General features: G+C 38.3%; 1 protein-coding gene across 7 annotated transcripts in view; it reads right to left on the bottom strand.

The window, feature by feature from the left end:
* The window catches only part of VCAN (versican), a 104,937-nt gene extending 88,449 nt beyond the window's left edge, over positions 1-16,488 (bottom strand). For 4 of the 7 annotated variants that reach the window (XM_039352615.1, XM_039352621.1, XM_039352619.1 and 1 more), the window contains exons 1-2: positions 15,152-15,329; positions 4,907-4,973 (exon numbers count right to left, since the gene is read on the bottom strand). In XM_039352615.1, the coding sequence (XP_039208549.1) occupies positions 4,907-4,973; positions 15,152-15,172 (88 nt within the window). In that variant the 5' untranslated portion in view covers positions 15,173-15,329. The other 3 variants (XM_039352617.1, XM_039352616.1, XM_039352618.1) reach the window with 3 other exon arrangements.
* Between the last annotated feature and the right edge of the window lie 6,238 nt (positions 16,489-22,726).

Below are 22,726 nucleotides of genomic sequence, written 5' to 3'. Positions count from 1 at the left end.
TCCTGAGCCAACCTGTCAATTCCCAGAAATTCTGGAAGTTGAAGTTCACAGGTATAAAGAGGCCATAATCACCCACCCCTGCTATAGCCAGACGTTTGGTTTTAAGGTAGATGTGATTCATTTGATTTTTGTTCCTCTGCGTCTTTCTAAAGTTTACTGACCACATTTTCCATGGTGATTATCAGCTGTAAAACCTTAAGGGCTATATCCTGTAATTGTCATATTTTTTCTCTCTATGTAAACTTATAGAGCACTAAACCATAAGAATTCAGAATCAGCCATAGGAAGGCAAGGGGAGCAATGGTGTCCCTGGCTTTGGAATTCCATCCCAAAAAGATTAGGTTCCATCTCTATTCCCCTTTAACCTGTAGGCAAAATTATTTTTTAGTCTAATCGTGATTAAAGCAAGCTTCAGCTGATTAAGCTAGGGACATATTGAGTGTTTTTGTTTTATGCTTGTGATTTTAACATGTTAGAAGCTTTTATTAATGTTTAAATTATATTATTGTGTAGACTTTGTGATCATCTTTAACATCAATATTTATTAGAAAAACTAAATACAGATAGTCCTCAATTTACAAGCTTTCGTTTAGCAACTGTTCAAGGTTACAAGAACATTGAAAAAATTAACTTATGACCTTTTTTTACAGTTATGATTATTACAGCATCCTTATGGTCATGTGATCAAAATTCATAACTCAAGGACTACCTGTATAAATCATAGAAAAGAATGAAATGATGACAATTGAGAGGCACTTTGTACTGTACTTCCTACAAGATAGGATAAGCACCCAGACCATCACCACCATTATATATTTTTGGGAAAGATATGCTGACACTAGTCATATGATTTACAATTACAAAATCTCAGCTTGAACATGTAATACTGTAATCCAACAGGTCCACTTCTAAGGAAAGATAGGTCTTTCCTTGAGCGTTTCTTTTCTCTTCTTAAAGTCAGTTTGCACATAAGTAAGAATCTTCTCTAACTAAAACAACTGCAATTCCCAAACCAGCAATGTATTAAATGTCTAGTAGATATGCATTAAAATAAAGGTCATTGGCCTTAAAACAAAACTGAATGTTACTAAGCAAAGTTAGTTACCTCAAATTATTAAGAATCTTAATTCTCTACCAGCCTCTCAAAGACAAAACAGGTTTTTCTCAAAGAGAGGCTTCATAATGGAAGGAATAATTTCCATGGAAGGATATTCTAACCAATCCATCAAAGTCTTACATATCCTGGTCAGGTAACTTCCAGGTGATTCTTATGTTAATATTGCTTGTTTAGTTTAAAACTATGTCATTAAAAAAAATCATCATAGAATGTGGATTCAGTCTGTCTATGTCTGGGCATGTCCCTTAAATAAAGGAATGATCTACCAAATGGAAGAGGAGACCAGATCTGTCATTGATTGTCCAAAATGTTTTAAAAGAAATCAGTCACCAGGTCTCGCACTGCCTCTTTGAAGTGCTGAATTGTTAGCAAAATTCTAAATTGTTCTGTAGCTAAATCTCAATCCAATCTCAAAAAATTTGCTATAAAAAACCAAAACTTAGACAAGTAGAAAAATATAAAAATCATAAGGCATAGATGAAGTCTCCTTCAAAATCAGCTGACCTTTTGGTGTCTACATAAATAGTTCTTTCTTGGCAAATACTGAAATGATATGACGACTTCTTCCAAGGTTTTTTTTTAAAAAAACTGATTTATTTTACCAACCTAGGCTGCAGCTCTGGAATTTCATTGTGGTCACCCATCTGAGTCTTCCTCTGCTTAATTTTTTGAGATCAGCAATGCTACCAGCTTAAGTCATATAAAAAAATATACAGCCTTTCAGCCCTTCTTATTTTGACATTCTGCCCAGTAAGCGATGGCAAATTATAATGAATAGCTTTTTTAAAAAAAAACTTGCATTTCGCCACTAAAAAGGGCTTGTTACATGAATCTGTGAGTTATTAATATCATTAATGCCAGCAATAATATCAATTGTAAATACATTGTTCAGAAAAGACAAAAGGTATTTATTCACTTCAGCCCATTTATTGTTTATGAAATGTCATTATTCTTAAAAGTATCTACATATATTATACTTCAATGGCCTGATAACACATATTCCTAAAATAGTTGAGTTTTTAAAATGTCATCTCATATATATTCAAGTCCCTTCAACTTTTTTTGAATCATATTCTACCATACACAGTTCTAAGAAATGCTCCCTACAAACCACCGACTAGCCACACCTCAAGTGGTACTATACTATCAAAAATAGCCTATATGGAACTCCCTTTATATTAAGATGTAAAAATATTCTATTTGAGATCAATCTGTTTCTGTACAAATTGATAAAGTAGATATTCCATGTACTTGCAAAAACTTGCTCAGAGCTTGTCAGAGAAGGCAATAAATTTAATCTTAACAAAATCTCTTTTGTTCTACAGATGGCTTACAGTCTGAGTTACTGTATAAGAAAGGGAGGGAGCATAAATCAGGCATAGCGATGGATGAGTTATTCTTTAAATTCTCACTGTAAATCATGGAAAGCTAGCCAAATGTACATTCCATCTGCAGCGATAGCATTTAGAATAGCATATATATCTAAATGTAGAGGCATGAAATTACCCTTGCACACATATGTATAACTTCGAAAGCATTTCATTGCATTCTTTGGTTATTCATTAAAACTCATCAATCTTCTACAAACACACTTCAAAGAGCAACACACTCTACAATTAAGACTTCTAGGATTCATCTAAAACTACTTTCCTTAAGCTCTGTACATGGATATGTACAGAAACGGAAAGCAAATTTCACCTGGTAGTTCTATCAACTTGTCAGTCAAACTAATTATGATGGAAAGTCCATATGCACATAGCTCTATTTACATAAAAGCTGATGTATGCAGATTGTAAACATGATTTTCATATTGTTGAATATCTCAATGTATAATTAGGAAACAATCAAACCCAATACTATCAAATTATTAGACTATATATAGACATTATTCACCAGAGCTTTGCTAATTCATAGGGTTGCTTAAATCATAGAAATGCTGTCATTTATTTATTTATGAGACTTATATACCGCTTTAAGTGCAAGCACTCTCTCAGTGGTGTACACCAGTAAGCAATGTATATATATATTTACATTGCCCCCAACAATCTGGGTCCTCATTTTACCTACCCCAGAAGGATGGAAGGCTGAGTCAACCTTGAGCCGGTGAGATTTGAACCGCTGACCTTCTGAACACAGTCAGCTAAAGTGGCCTGCAGTACTGCACTCTAACTGCTGCGCCACCTCGGCTCTTAATTTAAATGTCAAAGTGAGTATACCTCCCAAAAATTCATTTCAGCCAATCCAAGGGCCTCTTCAGGCTGCCTGTGTATGCATGCTCATTCATAGTAGATGCTTCTGCAGTGAGTTGCCACAGCACTTTAACAAGCAGCACTTATGGTATTGAAATAAAATGATGTGTATTATCGACACACTTCCCTTTGATTTATTGACTTACACAATAGTTCTTATCTTTCTATATTTAACAATGTTCAGTTCACATAAGGAGATTCATTCTGCTGATAAAACTTGAGAGTCAATTAAAAACTCATGAACCTTAACAGCAAAACTCAGATGCAATAAGGAATAAAAAAAAGTTTAGCAACAGCAAGGTTTTTAATCTCAGAGAAGTCTCCATCCATAGGGAAGCTCAAAAAGTCAAGATGGTGAGTATAATTGTTATGATTGAAGCACATTTGCACATACATTTATCTACTTTACATGGATATGCAAAAGAAAAGGGCTTTGATAACCAGGTTGTGATTATCATCATAACATCTTTGCTTCACCACATAGGTCCTGCTATCTATAGAATTTTTCAACTCTATCCTGGATGCAAGTTTCTTTAAGTTGATATTAAATCACAACAAATTGTTCTCTGTTGAGAACAATTGAGAATTGTTCAAACTGGCACTAATCACTGTTAACATTATGCTTTTATACAAAATTAGATTAAAACAAATTGCATGTTTTTCACCAATTTGGGCAAATGGGCACATTTAGAGTGGGTCACATACAACCAGTGTTTGTTGTGGTTTCAAAATACCTTTTCCCCTGGAGGCAAAAAAGCACTGGACTTTGAGGTCTATTTGAGGTGCTTTTGGAAATAAAAAGATTTTTTCCTTGAAGTTAGTGCCTTGATGCACATGAGGTTCCCAGTTATTTTCTACAAATTAAAAGAATCTTAAGAAAATTAGGGAAGGAAGCTGGGAGGTATCAACAAATAACTCCATTAGGCATATTATCACTCTGGGATACTTTGTGGTTTCACTTAACCATGGAAGAGACAAAGTATGCAAAGTATCTGGAATTTGAATTATAATTAGACCTCCTCACAAGTAAAATCATTACCATAAATTTTCTATCAAGCAACAGTGATAGCTCCATACTATAATACATCCAGTAGTCATACTAGTAATATAAAATGGTAATAATAGTCATAACAAGAATTGTAAAACAATCACACATTCACAATACTAAAGTTGTAACAACAGGCCTTCTACATGAAAAACATTTTGCAAAATAAGAATAAATTGTGGTTATAATTAAAAAAGAAAGTTTTATTTTTATTAAAGGATAAACCTTTAATTAAAGGATAAACCTTTAGTGGTCAAGGCACTAAAGTGCCAAGACACTTCCAATTTTACGCGGGAGAAAACCCGAACAACCAAAGACCTACATACAAACACCCGCGAAAACCTCAGAAAACATATATACATACATATATATACATACATACACACACACACACACACACACACACACACACACACACACACACACACACACATATATATATATATATATATATATATATATATATATATATATAACAAATATGTAACTTCTTACCTTTGCGGAGAGCACATGTTATGGATAAGGTCCAATACATCCACAAAAAATGTTTTAACATTTTGACCTAAAAATAGAACAGAAAAAATAATCGCAAGGTATATTTTCATAACCTTTGAAAGCAATCAAAGTAAGTATCTTAACAATGGTTAAAGCACCATCTATAAACTAGAAGAATGAGAGTTCTAATCATGCTTTAGGCATGAAAGCCAGCTAGGTGATTTTAGGTCAGTCATTTTCTGTCCTCCCAACACAATTCACAGATTTGTTAAAAAAACAAAAAAACAAATCTAAAAAAAATGTAAAGATTAAAATAGGACTATTGTTTTAGACCAACTATCACTGTCTAAAGGATAATAAAGTTTGACTTTTTTACAAAATGAATTTCTTGACTGTGTCCCTTAATTATGACCCATATTATTTAGTATCTCAACCTTTTAGAAGCTGGCAACATTTAAGGCCTGGATTGGTCTCTAGACAGGCATATGGAGGTCTGCATGACACCATCCATTAGAAGAGTTCAAGAGATGGGACTATCCTACCCAGTGCTTTTTTTTTTGTAAAAAAAAAAAAAAGGTGCCAAAACTCACACACATCATACAACCCGCCTTGCCTACCCTACAAGGTTCCATTCCAAAAAGATGCCGGAACTCCATTCTGGGCGTTCTAGGGAAAAAAAGCCCTGATCCTACCTCAGGAATATCTTTCTCTGCAATCCCTTTGTCTATCTCTCTTGTGCTCTGTGCTAAGAAAAGCAGATCCTTCTAAGGAAGAAGAAAGCAATGAGTATGAGTTGGAAAGAATTCGATAAACTAATTGCCAAGCATGTTATATTTCTTAGTCTTAAACATTGGATTTTCTCTGTGTGCAAAAAAAGATTGAGAAAGAAGAGTTGTTGAGGCCTAGGAAGAGGGAAAAAAGTTGACAGGCCAAAATGAAATCTGTGTCTCAACTGGTGAGCAGGAGATTCCTCAAAGTCGCTCAGTATAGCAGGGATTTTATTCACCAGATTATATGTATGCACTCACAGATGTGTGCGCGTACACAACATATATTAGACAACCCGAGGCATGTGTTTGTTTCAAAACCACGTTAACTTGCTTTTATTCATTATGACAGAAGTGTCGTAGAAGTTTGCTAGAAATGTTTTGAGCATAAAGGAACTACATATAAGCATGTCTCAAAATTTACTCTATAATAAACAATCTGGACTTCATTCCCCTCTGGGAAAATGATTCATGAAGAAACGTAACAACCCAAATTAGGCCTTTTTGAGGTGACTGGAACTTATATCTGTGCCACACAACCTCCATTTAAAGAAGCCAAAAAATCTATTCAAGTCAATGGGATTGTATAATTGACTTCAACACATGACATGGCAACCATATTTACTTTTTTCCATCATTTGTAAAAAAGAAAGAATAAATTATAGAAATACTGAACAAGCTGCCAAACCATATTTGGATAAAATTGTACTGACATATTTCTGAATTTATGAAGTGCTGTAACTTCTTGAAGATTAAGTTATTTCTGTATTATGTTCAAAATACAAAGCAAACTTCTCTTGATGATAGGACAATTTTTGCATGAATATCTACCATACCAAAATATTTCTGGATCTGAAATTTGTACCTAAAAGTAGGAAAGTAAATGGAATGGACCAGCCCTGGTTTGCCAATTTATAAGCATATAAAAACCTAACACATTCTTTAGGCAGAGATAAGATCAGCTATGAAAGCTAGAACTCTGCTCCAAGCTAATTTAGTCCAATTACTACATTCTTGCCAAAAACATGTCAGGTTTTCACCACTTCAGAATTGCCCAGTATTTTCTTATTCCACATCATTGCTCTTGGCAAGAACAGGAGAAGACACAGATAAAGATTTAAATGTTCATAACAGTATAGGGAAAAATAGCCCAAAACTGAAGTGTCTGTAATTAATTTCACATTAAGTATTCATCCTTAGAATTCTACTGCTTTAAAGTTAATATGAAAATCAATAGGGGAAATTATTATATATGCTATATTTTATGACGGAGTGATGTATTTACAGTTTAAATGGCACTGAATCAAACTAGATTTAAAGTGGCTTTCAATATACTGCAAATGCTAGAATAACCAATACTCCTTTTAATCCAAAATAGGAAAGTGCCTTCTAAGATCATTCTTATATTTACCTTGAAGCAATACATATTTTGCAAATCAGAAGGCCTCTACTTAGATACAGCCTTCTTCCTTTTCTCCATCATATTGTTTGCTGGATCCAAACACAAAGGCCACCTATCTCATTTCCTACAATATTCCTTATTTCAGGGAGCATTAAGGCAATATAATTGTACACTAATTTCAATATAGTTAAAAATAATTTTCACTCCCTGTAATAAGTATAAAACACAACCGATGTTTCCACACTTGCTTTAAGGTGTTTTGTTTCTTCTAGCTTAAACAATGAAATATGAAATCTGGATGCTAAGTGCCACAAAAGAACATATAGTATTCTAATTAACTAAATAGCAACACATTAAGTCTCTAAGGCTGTGTTTTCTGAGCAAGCTGTGACCAAATACTTTCCAGATGTATCATATTCTTTTATTACTAACAAGTCAACAAAATAAAATATGCACAAGAACATTAAAGAATCAACAGAACCTCAAAATTAGTAAGTGTAGAAATGAAAAAGGGGGAAATAAAAAAAGCCAGGAAATTATTTTATAAACAAAGAATAACCAAAATCTGCATTATTGTTTTTAAAAATTAAATGTTATCAAGAAGCACATATCAATGTTTAACTGATGCAAATCAAAAGTAGATTTCTACTTCCAGCATTACAGTATAATTCTTTTATCCAACCTTCTGCCTGAAGAATCCACGATTCTTCATAGCTGGATATATAAAAATACTGGTAATATACCCAACAAGAACAAACACATTTTCAACATACAATGGTTGAGACAGAATTGTTAACAACCTACTGACATCAGCCCCAAAAGCATTAATAGATCAAAACCAAATCAATAGTTAGTCCTTTAATTATATATCCAGCAGCATGAAGATTGCAAACTAACTAACCTTGCTAAAGTTCCCTGTGTAGCATTCAAATACAGAAAGCAACATTTTTGTTGCTTATTAAACTTATTTAATGTCACAATTTTATATTATTTACTGCAATCCTTTTGTTCACCAGGACAAGAAATTCACATTTCTACTTCCAAAGGTTATATAATCAATACCATTAGCTAACATCAGTTATATCTGGATGTGGCTTTAGCTGTATCTGCTTCAAGCTGGATTTCCAGATAAAGTTCTAGACTAAGGTTGCCTTTGCTCAGTCTCTTCAGTCTTTGTTCTCTCTAGATCTATTGTTCTTCAAACTGTTGAATTATAAATCCCAGGGCCTTCAGCTGTTGGTTGTATTAACTGAGAAGTAATCCAGTGCAGCTGGAAGACCTTAGGGTAATAAGAGTTTCTTAGATGATGACCGCCATTAGGCAAAAACATACTTTTTTTCCTTGGATTTTATGCTGCAATATATTTACTGTTCTTCTTACATGCATACATGAATGCAGCTGTTTCTGATTTACAACTTGGAGAAAACAGAATAAGGTTTGACAAAGCCACCAGTGCGTGAATGAGCAAGCACTCTCTATTGTAGTATACTGAGAATCAAACAGGTTCAAGAAAGCATACAAGCCTATGCTGTGAGTATCTCAGGAGAAAGTTTTCTCTGAGCCTTACTCCTCCCATTTTTTTCAAGGACTTCTTAAGAAACATACACTTAATGGCTGCTTGCTTCTTGAACAAGTTTATCAGTCAATAGCTGGCTGGCCTCCTTGTTTTTAACTATCATGGCTGTCAAAAGTACTAAAGGTCTCCTTTCAACTGGAAAAGCCTTGTTAGATACTTGCCATAATATTAAAAAAATGTATTTGTTAATGCCTAAATGGTGTTTTATCCAAATTGAAGAGAAAAAAACAAGAAATAGAAAAGGTAATTGGCAGTTGCTTTCATTACTGCTATCAAAAGAAAACAATCATATAGCTTACTGCATTAAGAAAAGGGGAAGATTGTAACATCCTTTGCCATCTTGGGCCCTCAGATATTTTGATTCCTTGTTCCATACATATTTAACACTGTCAGGATTGATTTTGCAATACTAATAGCTGTTGTTTCTTCTGGAGATTTAGCTCCCATAAATTTGGCATGGTGTTCCATTAAACTTGGTCCCAAGCAAATACATTTAAAACTGCAATCCAAGTTGCAGAAATTGTTTCTTTGGTTTCATACTTCCAGAGAAGTTGAAGAAAAAAAATTAGACCCTGTACCTCATGGGAACAGACTCAAGGGAAGTACTTCCCAACTGTATCAACTAATAAGCTCCTTGGAGTACTACACCATATAATATACTCATACACTCCATTATTCATCATCACTCATCATCTTCATTCCTTTTAGATTATTGATAGACTGTTAATTCCCTAACACTGATTAGGTTCATTATAAATTGCACTGCTTAAATATTCTGTCTTCCATTTAATTAACTTTGCCATTTTTACCATATTACTGCCAGTTGATTAATTGTTCTGCTGCTCAGTTGGTTAATTTGGGCTATATTCAATCAATCACTGTCTCTTGATTAACTCACTGTCACTTGTAGTGATCCAAGTACTACATGGCAGAGTGTCCAAATGATTATACTGACACTCCCCCCAAAGCAACATTTTGTGTCCCAGACACAAAAGCCTATGAGTTCTATATACATTCAGTTATAAAGCAGATTACATTTTTAACTCAATAAGTCAAATGCAGCCCACCGACCAGGTATTGCTGTCCATTACAATAGTTCTACTTATTTAGATCTGCAGAAATGAGGTGTGTTCTTAATAAGCTGCCATTAGTGGTCCATGGTAGATCATATATTGGCATAAGCAGGGCTCATACATTACACTAAAATCAAACCAAAGTATGATTCAAAGTATAAAATCACTCTTAGAATGCACTTTAGATATAATTATATCTAATTAATTAGATAATGTTTGTGGAAAAGAAACTTGGCTTAGAGTAAGAAAAAAATGTTAAAGTTTATATTTTCAGAATATAATACATTAGCGAAGAGAATTTAAGTGGGTCTCAATCTCAATAATTGCAATTTAGAAAGAATTGTTGTAATTTAAGTAGAAAAATGCCACATAGTTCATGATATTGGGAAAAACATTGATCACATGAACCCTGTGGTTGTTTTGACTGCTAGCTAAGAGATAACAGGTAATGCGTCATTTCAAGGTTTTAGTCTCTTGATGCTTGAGTTTTACAGAGGCTTGGACAGTATCATGAATATAAGACTTTTTGTAAAATAAGGCACCTATAAGACCTATTAAGAAGAAAGGTCTTTTCTTAACAGTAATGCCTATTAGTCCTGGGTATGAATCTCACTACATCTATGATCATTTTCTTGTTTTGTTTAACATTACTAAGTCCTGGATTATACTGGAACTATAGTATCATACTAAAGCCATAATAATGGTAGTACTTGACTTACAACAGTTTGTTTAGTGAACACTTGAAGTTACAACAGAACTGAAAAATGTGACTTACGACTGTTTTTCAAAGTTACGTCCATTGTAGCATCCCCATGATCACATTACCAAAATTCAGATACCTATAGCAATAGTCCAGACCCTAATTCTGTCCCCATATTCACTCAGGTAACAAATATTGTACCAATAAAGGAGAATATTTGTAGCTCAGGATTGAAATGAGGGGTCATTGGTGCTCTCTGGATTAAAATAAAGACTAAACTCAATTGGATCTCGTCTCTTACCTCTGGGCTCAGGCCTGACATCAACATTCATGAATAAGGTGTTCTTGAACTAAACATAAACAGTCTGGTTATATTTTTTTTTTCTGTATTTCAAATGGACTTCAGTCATGTAACTGTCTTATCTATTACATAACACCTTTTATAGATGTTACAAACAGTAACATGAAAGTTATACCACAGTGTACTAATCTTTAAGATTCTATAAAACTGTTTTGGCAATGAGCAAAGTGACATCTCTGTGTTTTTTGTTGGTCTCAGTTATGAAAGTGTATCAATGTTTATATTCTATGCTCTCATAGAGCAAAGAAATATTTTCTCTATAGGACAAGGACATGTGATCCAACAAATTACTTACTGTTATCACTTTTTTTTCTGCTACAGCAGCTTCTCTAATCTATTAGTATTGGTTGGTGATGAAGAAAATTCTAATTTAACCTACTTGAAAGGCCTGGGGTTGGAGAAATATAATGTTACAAGATATAATCAGGGTTATTAATTTGAATAACCTCTTTTAAAAGAGGGAACCTAGTTGGAACTGTCAGTCTCAGAGGCATATACTTTTGAAAGCCAGTGTTGAAAGCATACTTATGACCTCCCAGATCCAATCCCAACTTGATCCTGAGTTCAGTGAGTGACTTTGAGACAATCAATTTCTCAATCCACTTTAAATAACTTCATCGTGGGAAAGCTATCTTCCCGTTCCCCTCCCCCCCATCTCTGTAACTGGTTTGCCATGCCAGACAGATGCTTACTCTGTGCTGACTCAGCAGCATTTGGTTTGCCTTGGTATTCAGTTAATTATGAAAGTTGATGGTCTGAGGAGGTTGAGATCTTATGAAACCACTGATGTCCCATGGTTTCTTTGAGATAGGCCAGTTCATTCCTGAAAGCCCAGAATACACCTTTTCTTCTTAGAAACCTCTTGCCAGAGTTCCCCGCTAGTAGTCTTCATGTGGCATGATAGCAGTGTTCCAATATCTCAGGGGTTGCCATGAAGAAGAGAGAGTCAACCTATTCTCCAAAGCACCTTAAGGCAAGACAAGAAGCAATGGATGGAAACTAATCAAAGAGAGAAGCAACCTAGTACTAAGGAGAAATTTCCTGACAATTAGAATTAATCAGTGGAACAACTTGTTTCAAGAAGTTCTTGTGGGTGCTCCAACACTGGAAGTTTTTAAGAAGAGGCTGGAATGGTCTGAAATGGTATAGGTCTCCTGCTTAAGCACAGGTTTGGACTAGAAGACCTCCAAGATCCCTTCCAACTCTGTCATTCTGTTACTCATCCCTTTCCTTCTGCAGGGGTAGATTCCATCACAGCAGAGGACATGCCACTAGTTTTCCTAATTTTACTTAGCACTACTTTGGTTGTCAAGAGTTTGAACAATAAACTTACTTTCCTTTTATTTAAAAAGATACTGGCTAATAAAGCAGACACTAGAACAGCCCTCTCTATACCGTTCCACCGCCTTCCTTTCCCCATGGCTACTGCTAGCACCATCTTAATGTATTCCTTAGCTTGTAGGGATGCCAACCCCCTGAATCTCCCCCGCCCGCCCCCCTTTCAAATCTCTCTACCACCACCTCTTTCTCGTGCGCGCTCACACTTGGGTCTCCGTCAAACAAAAGGCGCCAGGCCAGTGGCTCAGGACTTCCCAACTCCACACACCAGGACGCGGAGGAAGGACAAAGGAGCCAGACTCCCTCCCAGATGAAATGATCCGTCCACGTGGCTGCCGGAGGACCAGACCTCCCAAGCTCCCTTTCTCAGCCCCGGGGATGCGCCTCTTGGGAGTGCCCTGCGCCCGGCTTTGCTGCGAGCGCCCTGGGCAGAGGGGTTTTCCGTAGGACTTAGCGCTGGCGGGGATATGAGTTCCGAAGTCGCCGCCGCCGCCCCCTTCTAAACTCGCACTGGGGAGACTTTTGGGCATCAACTTTGGCAAATTTATACTCTTGCTGCTGTCGCCGATCGCCGAGGGCGGGAACCTCATTTCACTAGCCAAACGGTATTTTCGCACAGAGCAAGACGTGGAGTGGGCACGTTCCTCCCTCCCATCTCCCCCACCCCCCCGCTTCCTCACCCCCTCCCCCAGATGGGCGAAAATGGGAACAGGCTTTTCTTTCTCCAGGAAAGAGGAAACGTGGCTCTTGGAACATAATCTTCCCCATCACTCACTGCAGAGGCAGCTGAAGGAGCCATTCAGCCTAACCCTTTATGTGAGGAGAGCCATGCCTTGGTGAGGTTCCCACTTCTTTTATGAAAAGATCGAGGAGTTCGTTGAGGACACAGGCCAGTAACGCGATAGGTCAGGGAACTTAAATTCCAGCAAGTTGATTATTTAAATGGCAAGAAAATCAGGGCAGATAAACGAGTCGGCGGGGGACGTTCTCCGTCTCCTTTAGATTATAATCACGGAGCTGCTACAGACCTGCTAGGTTTTCTGTGAGGATAGTGTGGACGGGCAAAGCGCCCAAAGTTTGCTAGAAAGAGAAGCCCGTCTTTAGGAATGGGTTGTTTCCGAAACTGACTAGAAGGGAAAGGAAGAAAAGGGCAAATTCCTATTCCCGTTTGCACAGAATCGTTTCCTACATGTATGTACTCTTTTCCCGCCAACACTGGCTCTCTAGCCCAGGGAGAGAACAGAGCACTTAAAAAAAAGTTTCGTCTCCTGTCGACCCAAGTAAATCCCAAATTGACAACAGATTAAACCAGAACTGAAACACATTTTCATGTTGCTTTCACATAATCAAGGTCTGAACTTAGTACATAAATCCTGGGAATCGAGGTTTGTTCTTTGCGTCAAAATATACCTGCTCATAAAGCAAACGAATGATGCTGATTTGTTGAATTAATCATAACTGGAGGTATAAGCATCGAGACAGGCTAAGGTTAAACTAACCAAGCGTAATCTGTTGTGCGAATGCAACTGCTAAATTATTAGTTTACTACTGCCTGGTTTATTCCGCAAAACTTTTAAAGTAAAAAAATAAAAGTAGCCGAGAAAAAGAAAGGAACAAACGTCTCGGAGGAAGAAGAAATATCTGCAGGGGGATCATTGGCCATTCGTTGCTAATAGCCTTTCATTCAGTAACCTAGAATAGCACTGACAAAAACTCTTTCTTGTGAGAAATTTCCCAAGACGCTACTGTGTCTGTGTGGCTGAATCTCCTTCACGCCTTCGACGTTCAGAGTTTCTCCAGCAGAGGGAGCAGCGGAACTGCGCGAAGACGCGCCATCCCTTAACTTGGGAGACTCTGGAGTTAAGACGCGCGAACGCCTCTCCTTCCCGGCTCCCCAAGTTAAAGCGCCGGCGACGTGAGCGCCAATGCTCCTTGACCGGGAAAGCTGCACGCGTTGCCGGCCTCCAAGCGCCAGTTCATTCATTGCTCAACAGAAAGAGGATCCGCGGCGAAGTCTTTCGCAGATCTCTTTCGGGGTGGCAGAATTGCTCCTGCCTGTTTTCAAGGAAAGAAGGTGTGTCGCGGCCGCTGGGCGGGGCAGGATAGCGGCTTATTCTCCAGCTTGCTTTAAAACAGGGAGGAAGCAAAAAAACAAAACCAGGGTTTCTCAGAGTTTGGGAAAGGGGGAGAGTCTGCCTAGAAGCAGCTGGGATGGAAGAAGACGATTAGTTGACGATGACATAGACTTTTCCTGTGAAAAACCCTGACACTCCCCCCTGCACCGCCCCCGTAGCATTTGGAGCCCGCCAAAGAGATCGAGCCAGAACCCCTTGGCTGCCGCCACGCACAGGAAGACTGAGATAAACGCTCCGAAAGAAAAGGCGAGAAGGGAGATTTTTCTTCACTTCCCGCCCCCCCCCCCCGACTCAGCAGCAACAAGCCGAGACAAAACTGCTTCATATCCCACCACATTTAGATTCACAAGAAACACAGTGCCCTTTCCCCCGTTCCCACCCCACCCGCCAACACCACACCCACCCCGATTTTTCCATGTTGCATTCATTGCTAGCTAGCCAAGTCTTACTCATTTTGGGATGAAGCGACTGCTCTCTCCCAGGATGTTGCCGTTTGCAATCTGGATCAGTAGGTCAGTTAAACAACACTAGCTTTTGATAGACCCTTCTCGGAACTTATTTCAAACTTTGCCTTGGAGCCTGAAATCACGTAAAATTGGCGAAGGGGGGTCAAATAGGTTACCCAAGCCTCGCAGAAAAGCCTTGCAGGGAACTCACCCTGGTGCTAAAGTTTGTCACAACAGGGGATTTACTTCCCCTCTTCATTTTCCTTACTGCTTGGGTAGTTTTCCCGGCATGTAAAAAAAAAAAAAAAAAAACACTCTTAAAACAAAAGCCCAAAAGTGGCCGATGGAAGCGCTCCCCGCAACACCAGCCAGGCTGCGCCGGGAGGCAACGAAAGCAAGGGAAGGATTGGGAAAATTAAGCATCCGCGACGCCTTTTCTTCTCTGACCTTTGTGATCTTGCCCATCATCTCCGGCCCCCTGGCCACTATGGTCAGAGGAGACCCGGCCCCCACTCTCCGCCCCAGATCTTTCTGCCAGGAAATCTCCGCGGCCAAGCCCGGAAAGGAGAAAAGTGTTGTCCAGGAATCACCCAAACCAACTCCAAAGCTTCCACCGCCCGGCTCAGCCCCCGCAGCCGAACCTGCTCGCCAAGTCCGTCGCTTCCCAGCACCTCCTTCAGAGCCGCTTTGTGTCTTCCAGACCCTAAAAGACGTTTCCTCCCAGCCATTAACCGTTTCCGAGCCGCCCAATTCCCCTACCTTGCCTCCCATTCAAGAACTCTTGTCTGGCCATACACACACACACACACACACACACACACACACACACACACACACACACACTCTTCCACCATTCTTTCCACTTTTCTTTGTTCTCTTCCCCCCCCCCCCCAATCAATATTGTGCATTACACTCTGCGCCTCCTCGAAAAGCTTTGGCCTTCCCCAAAGGTGAATGAAAGAAAGAATGAAAGAGCCGGAAGCTTTAAAATCAATATCAGTTTTTTTTCTTCTTCTTCTTTTCCCCAACCCTTAGCTTTTACCAACTCTTTTGTCTTTCAGGTAAACCCACCCCCTCCCCAACGGCAGGTTTAGGTGTTTCTTCTTGCCCCCCCCCCGACCACCAGAAAATGGAGCGGGGGGTGGTATAATTACCTTTCTGAGCAGTTTATTGCAGAAGCTGCCAAAAAGAAGAGGGGGAAAAGAGGAGAGGGGAGGGAGAGGGGAAAAAAAGAGAGCCCCAATCAGGGATGGCTGATAATCCAGAGGCTCCCTCGGGCGCGAAGTCCCCTGTCTAGTAGCCACTTGAGCAGCGGGTCCTTCTGGGTCTTCGCCCGGCGCCCCCTCTCCTCTCCTACGGCTGCGAGCACCTGATCTCACCAGGGCGCGAGAAGCGCTGCAGCTCCCGGCAGAACGAAGCACCCAGCGCGCTTTGCCTGCAAGTTCAAATGCGGACTTCACCACCCATCATGATTATATCGGGTCCCGTCAGCGTTTCGAGAGGAGGGGCCCTGCCTTGCCTCTCCGAGAGGAGGGCTCTTCTGGCTGCACACCCGCCGAGGTTCGCCAAGACCGATCCCAGAGCCAACGAGGGGCAGCCGCAGGAGAGCGGCGGCGGCTTCCTCCTCTCCCACCCCTCCTCGCTCTCCTTAGCCCCAAATCTCCCGAGAGGCTCTGCAGACCCCCGTCGCCGCCGCGGCACCACACGAGGTGGGGGGGGGAGAGAAAGGCGGCTATCCACGGTCCCTTCCCCTTCCCTCCCCAGGGACGGCAAGAGGCTTCAGATGGCGAAATTGGGACGGGAGGAAATCGGGGTAAAACGCAGTGGATGGTGGCTTCCTCTTTGTGACTGCCGGCAAAAAACATACACACACATACACACATACAAATGTGCGAGGTGAGAGGGACTGCGGGTGTGTCGACCATGCCCAGCTCCTATTTTAGCCGCGCCACCAACTCTCCGAGATGTTTGAAAGCCAACGCTCAGCTACAGCCGGGCTAATGGAGTCCGGCGGGCCGGTAGCCGCGGGTAAATGATGGTCGCCTACCCTTATTATTTTTGAAACAATAACAACAAAAAGAATGTGGTACCCGCAGGCAGGGTGAAAGTGGAAGCAGCCAAAACAAAAGAGCATTTTAGCCAAAGGCTTCCTCAAGTCATTGTTAGAAAATTTTGCCTCTCTTCCTCTCAGTATTGTAACTTGATTCCCAATATTTCTCTGTCCCGTGTTGGAGCCTGGTTGGTTACAAGGTTGGCTTTGCTTTCTCTGCAACGCTGTCCTTCCTTTCCTTTCGGTTGTATGTTCCCTGGGAGCAAGCCACATTGGCTCTATAGAGAAGAAGAAGGGAGGGCATGGCCCTGAGCATAACAGTTGAGGGTGGCTTTCTTTTGTTCCAAAACTGAGTTAAAAGCAGCCTTGGGGCCAGCAAAGGAGGTCTCCCTGTCTTGGGGATAGCTGCAAGACCATCCACATGGTTAGGCAGGGTGAGGCAGGAAGGATGCAAAGGAGTAAGGGACAGAAGTGAGGCATAGAAGACAAGAGCTAGACTGCTTCTCTGTGGTCTGGAAAAAGCTGCAACCTTTAATTGCCACCACAGATGAGTTGGAGTGCAAGCCAGGAAGGGGGACAAAATTGACTTCTGCATTAGAATAGGATACATCAGCACCACCCCGTGAGACAATACAATATCTTGAAAGTGACAACCTAAATTAGTTCTGTTGGAAAAGGGGATTTACAGACTAAAATACTTCCCTGTCTCTTCCCCTCTGCATATGTTTTATATTCTTTCTACTGAAGACCATATGATTCTCCTCTGACCCTTATTTCAACTTCGTTTAATCATTTGGAGACAATTAAATTTCATGGAGATTTGAATTCAAGACAGCTCTAGCCCCAGCTGACCTGTATAAAGTCAAACAAAGCACAATATTCAATTGTCCTGTTTAATTTTGACCCAGATTATAGTTCACTTACCATATATTTCAACTGTCTCCTTTTGAGCCTAAAAGTCCCACTTGAACATTTTTATATGAACACAGTGGTTCCCTACTGTCTACCTTGCAAGTAGATGGGATGGTTATTCCATTATCATCAAAATAGAGAATGATTGGCCCTCTAAAAGTGGCCATCATAGACTACCACAGATTAAAAGATATATATCATCTATTCATCATCTCTGTCTGCCTGCTTGCCTCACATAGTAATCCTGTTGACAGTTACACACAATTCCATTTTTTTCCTTTATCCATGCTGTACCAATTCTGCACAATTCTTTCATTAACTACATCACACAGATAATGATTTGAATTATGAGAATAAGGTTACAAATTTAGTTACCAGTCTGATGATTGAATTGACAAGGGCTCCAATTGTGGTAGAAGCTCATATTATATATACTGCTCAAAAAAATAAAGGGAACACATCCTATAGGATTTCTTATAGGATGTGTTCCCTTTATTTTTTGAGCAGTATGTGTATATATATATATATATATATATATATATATATATATATATATATATATATATATATATAGTCTTAGCTTATTCACTGTCCCATTTAGCAACCGTTCACAGTTATAGTAGTGATGAAAAAGTAACTTTGTTACCAAGCCTCACATTTGTGACTTTTGCAGATCTGTAAAGTAAAGGAAAGCCAAAGTAAGATTATAAGCACAGATGTGGTTTCACTTAGTAATTGCTTCCCTGATCATCCAAGATGTCAGTCTCAACTGTGGTCGCTAAACAAGGTTTACCCTACACATAATCAATACAACAATGCAATAAAAACAATCAGTATAACACAAAAAGCGAATATTCAATGAACAATATAAATAATTGCAAGTACAAATCATTATCCAAATAATAAAAATAAAAATTTCAAAGCCAAACCATGCATATTGTGAGAAAATGTGCAATTATTAATATGCTCAATCTAGTATTTATAGTGCTTCTAGGATTTATTTATCTATTTTGCCTACTGAATCTCAAGAAACAGTTAATAAGAAGAAAAATCCATTTTCTGGCATATATTGAATATATCTACTGCTCAGCCCAAGGTATTATCTAAGTTGAGTAGTTAGAAGCTCTATGTACTCTTTATTGGCCCAAGGATAGAAGCTATGTATAAAAATACTATATGAGTGATCTAGTGTTTTCATAGTAACCTAAAATCTATTACTATTACTATTACTACTACTACTACTACTACTACTGTTGTTTTTGTTGCTGATTTACTCTTCAATTTGATTCACAGTCTGGGACTGGTAAAAACTTAACAGTTCAAGTGCTAACCAAGGACCTAATAGTTGTTAATGAAATATCTGAATATATAGGCAGTTCTGATTATGGTAGTTTTTTTGAAAAGTCAGATTATTTTTATTATTGTTGTTATTATTTGCTTTCAAGTGAGAGCTGACTCCTGGCAACTGCTTGGACTAATCCCTGTAGTTTTCTTGGCAAGATTTTAAAAGTGGTTTGCCATTGCCTGTTTCCTAGGGCTGAATAAGAATGACTGACCCAAGGTCACCCAGCTGGCTTTGTGCCTAAGGCAGGACTAGAAATCACAGTCTCCCAGTTTATATCCTGATCCCTTAACCACTATACTAAACTGGCTCTTGTGGTAGGAATTCTAAAAGTGCCCATTTTACAAATTAAACATTTAGAAATTTTTCTAATATCATTCAGTAAATTTGTCCCTTCAAAGAAGAGATTTTTGAGGCTAAAATCTGAAGGCTACTTTTACAACCACAGGCTTGTTAGCGAAATTTAAAATGTCTTTCCTTGCACAATTTATATAAAGGGAAGGTGAACATTTTCCAGTCTATGAGCACTGTCTGGTAAATCCACCATTCTTGGCTGCAGTCTTCTGTTACAAGTCTACCACATATTGAAAGCGTATTCTTCCTAGTTGACGTCCACATATCTGGCAAAGCCAGTGCAATTACATCAAACACATGTTTGATGTATTTTTTGTGCTTTGCAATATTTTTTGTTTGTCCTTTTTCAGACTTTAATTGCCAAAATATACACTTGGTTTTTTGAAAGTACATTTTTTCTATTCTGCTTTAATAAAAGCTATATGTAATAGTACAGAAATACTTAATAAAGCTGTGTGTGAGAGTTCAACCATGCTAAGTTATTCATCTTTGTCATGTACATACCAGGCATCATAGCTGAAACTTTCCTATGAGCAATATTAAAAGTTTCTCTATGAGACTGGAAAAGAATTAAAATTTCAATATATTTGGCTTATTGTCACTTTTTTTTTACTGTGGGCACAACGGCACACATCAAAAATGAAATTTAGTTGCCCACTCTCAAAGTGAAACACATACATGACACACAACTAAACATACTATATACAAAATATGTATAACACACACCCATAATATAGAGAGTTGTAATGTAATACTTAATATACATGTAATGTAATGTCACAAAATCATTTAAAAGTAGTGATTTGTTATGCCAGCCGTTTTAAATTTGTGAGAATATTAAATATTCATTTACTTAAAGACAAATTCTAAAAATGCAACCAAGTAGATAAGTGTATAAAATTGTAAACTATTTAGGCTATTATTCACCTATTCTATCAAAATCAGTATCTCAAAATTCATCACATACCAATGGAGGATAATGGAAGAATGAGAATTATCAGAAATATTTTTTATTTATTGCTTCTCAAACCTGGTGACTTCCAGATGTGTAAGACTATTACCCAAATCAGCATGTGGATGATGGGGATTGTAATAAAAAATAAAGACAGTAACTTGGAAAGGTGCATATATATATGCATGTGCAATCTGTACCTCTAAATATAAAACTGCTTATTGAGGCCATAAATGAATGCCTATTCATTTATAATAATATGCTTGTATTATAAATATGAAGATGGAGTGTCCTAATCAGCTCCATTTCAATATGTACTGTCCATTTGCTCTCAGTAGTACAAAGTCAGCAGATCATCAGAATAAAAAGTCAATTTTCTGCTTCTTAGAAGTATTTATAAGAAAAGACTTACCGTAATACAAGCAGGTACTAAAAAGTGGACTTTAGCCCTTCCAAGGAATACATTTACATCTATATGTGCTATTGGTAGGCACAATAAAAATTTATGAAATAATACTAGCCATCACAAATCCTTGTAAGGTTTAGATTCTTTTTATAAAGTAACATTTACCAGTAATTGTTCTCAAATGGAATCTACTCTAATATTGTGCGCACAGATAGGCTTGAGAGCTAATCATTTTCTGAAATGTTCGTTTTAACCTGCTTAATGCACAAAACTTATGATTAACTGATGGGTGAATAAATGATCTCCTGAGTTTCCATAGAGTGCTTACCTGTTAGTAAACAGGATAAGGGACAGAAGTTAGGAAAGAAACCTCTCTAATCCTTCTGCTTACATAGGAGTCTACAAAAGAATACATTTGTAATTGTTAACTTCATTCCCTTCTCTGCCAGACTCATCTATAGCTTTTCTAGCCAGGGGTGTTATCTCCTGAGGTTTAGGAATTTTCAGCTCTTAAACAGTAAAATAGAGGAAGTGCGGTTATTAACTGAAATGCAAGCTTTCCCCAGCAAATTTCTGTCACCTTTATGAACTTCTTTGGAATCAGGTCATTGAACAGGGACTCAGCTCTCTCTCTCTCAAAATATCCTAATCTTATACCTTATACTCCCACAGTGGTGTTTATTATCAGAGCTGGCCATTGCCTTTCTTTGCCAATATACCACCCTACTCTTGTCTATCTCCAAGCACACCATGCTCTTTAATTTTTCCACTGATTCATTTGTCCTTGTGTTTGGATTAGATTTTGTTTGTTTTTGTTTAATTGTAGTTGGAAGGTTCCTCACTTGTTTCTTGGCTAGGGTGACTTTGTTTACAGCAAAGGTTGAAGACTTCTGCTTTAAATCATTCTACTCTGTCCTTTTAGCTTTTGAGATAAATTCTAATTCTTCTTGAAAAGAGAACAACCTTATGGGAATGTTGCCCTGTGCTTGCTATCTTTGTTACTCCAACAGAATTAGAATGGCAAATCTTTCAGGATGGGCTAATAAAGGGGAGATAGCTCATGGAAAGAATTCTGCTTTATGTGACTGAAGGGAGACTAATAAAGAATGACCATCCCCATAATCTCAATAGGTTAATATTAGAAGACATTATAGGAAGAGAATCATATTAATCTATGATGGTTGATCTGTATGGTGTGAATGACTAGATGTACTATACAGATTAGTATACATTGGGATTGCTCAAGATGGAATGTCATATTCTTCAAGGAAGTTAACAGACACTAAGCAGAAGAGATGGAATACAGTATATGTCTTTCCACTATCCTCTGGACATCTCTGCGGGTAGGCCAGTGAAAAATGACAAGCAATTGGTTGAAGTGGCTACAGTATGAAAATGATTAAGCTTCTTGAGGGCATCTGGCCAAAGATTGCCTCTTTTAAATATCTGAAGCAGTCTATACTATTCTTGAATTTTGGTATTCCAGGAAGAGTCCCAATAATAAAAAAAATATTTTGAAATTGAACCATCAAAGAAGTATGAACCAAAGGACACATTTACATGAAAACATCTTGAATAGAAAGTATTGTATCTACTTTCAGAAGCCATAGTTTTCAAGCCATAATGGCAAGTTTCTGTATAATGACCTAAGCCAAAATCAAACACTTTAACTTAGTATGTTGTGTGAACATGGAATCTACCCACTGTTTCTTTCACCTACAATACATCTCCCTTGGAAAGACAGCAGAAAAGCTATATGTATCATTTGGTACTATGTTGTGGTTGCCTAGATTTTTACAAATCCAGAAATAGCAATCTTACTCTATCTAGTATTTTATCTCAATTTGTCTAAATATTGTCATGATTTCAAAGACTGCTTCAGGTAACCCATACTTGTCATTTGGAGAATGACTTTGGAGTAACATTTAATAGTCACCAAGTGTAGGTGAACCAAATTCCTAGCTGTCATCACAGAAGTCTGTTTAAAGTTCCCACCTCTGACCTCA

Source organism: Crotalus tigris, unplaced genomic scaffold (assembly GCF_016545835.1).
Source record: "Crotalus tigris isolate CLP2741 ecotype Arizona unplaced genomic scaffold, ASM1654583v1 scf7180000018455.1436977, whole genome shotgun sequence".
Lineage (NCBI taxonomy): Eukaryota > Metazoa > Chordata > Lepidosauria > Squamata > Viperidae > Crotalus > Crotalus tigris.
The sequence above is the reverse complement of the archived record's forward strand: the minus strand, read 5'-3'. Positions and strand labels throughout refer to the sequence as shown.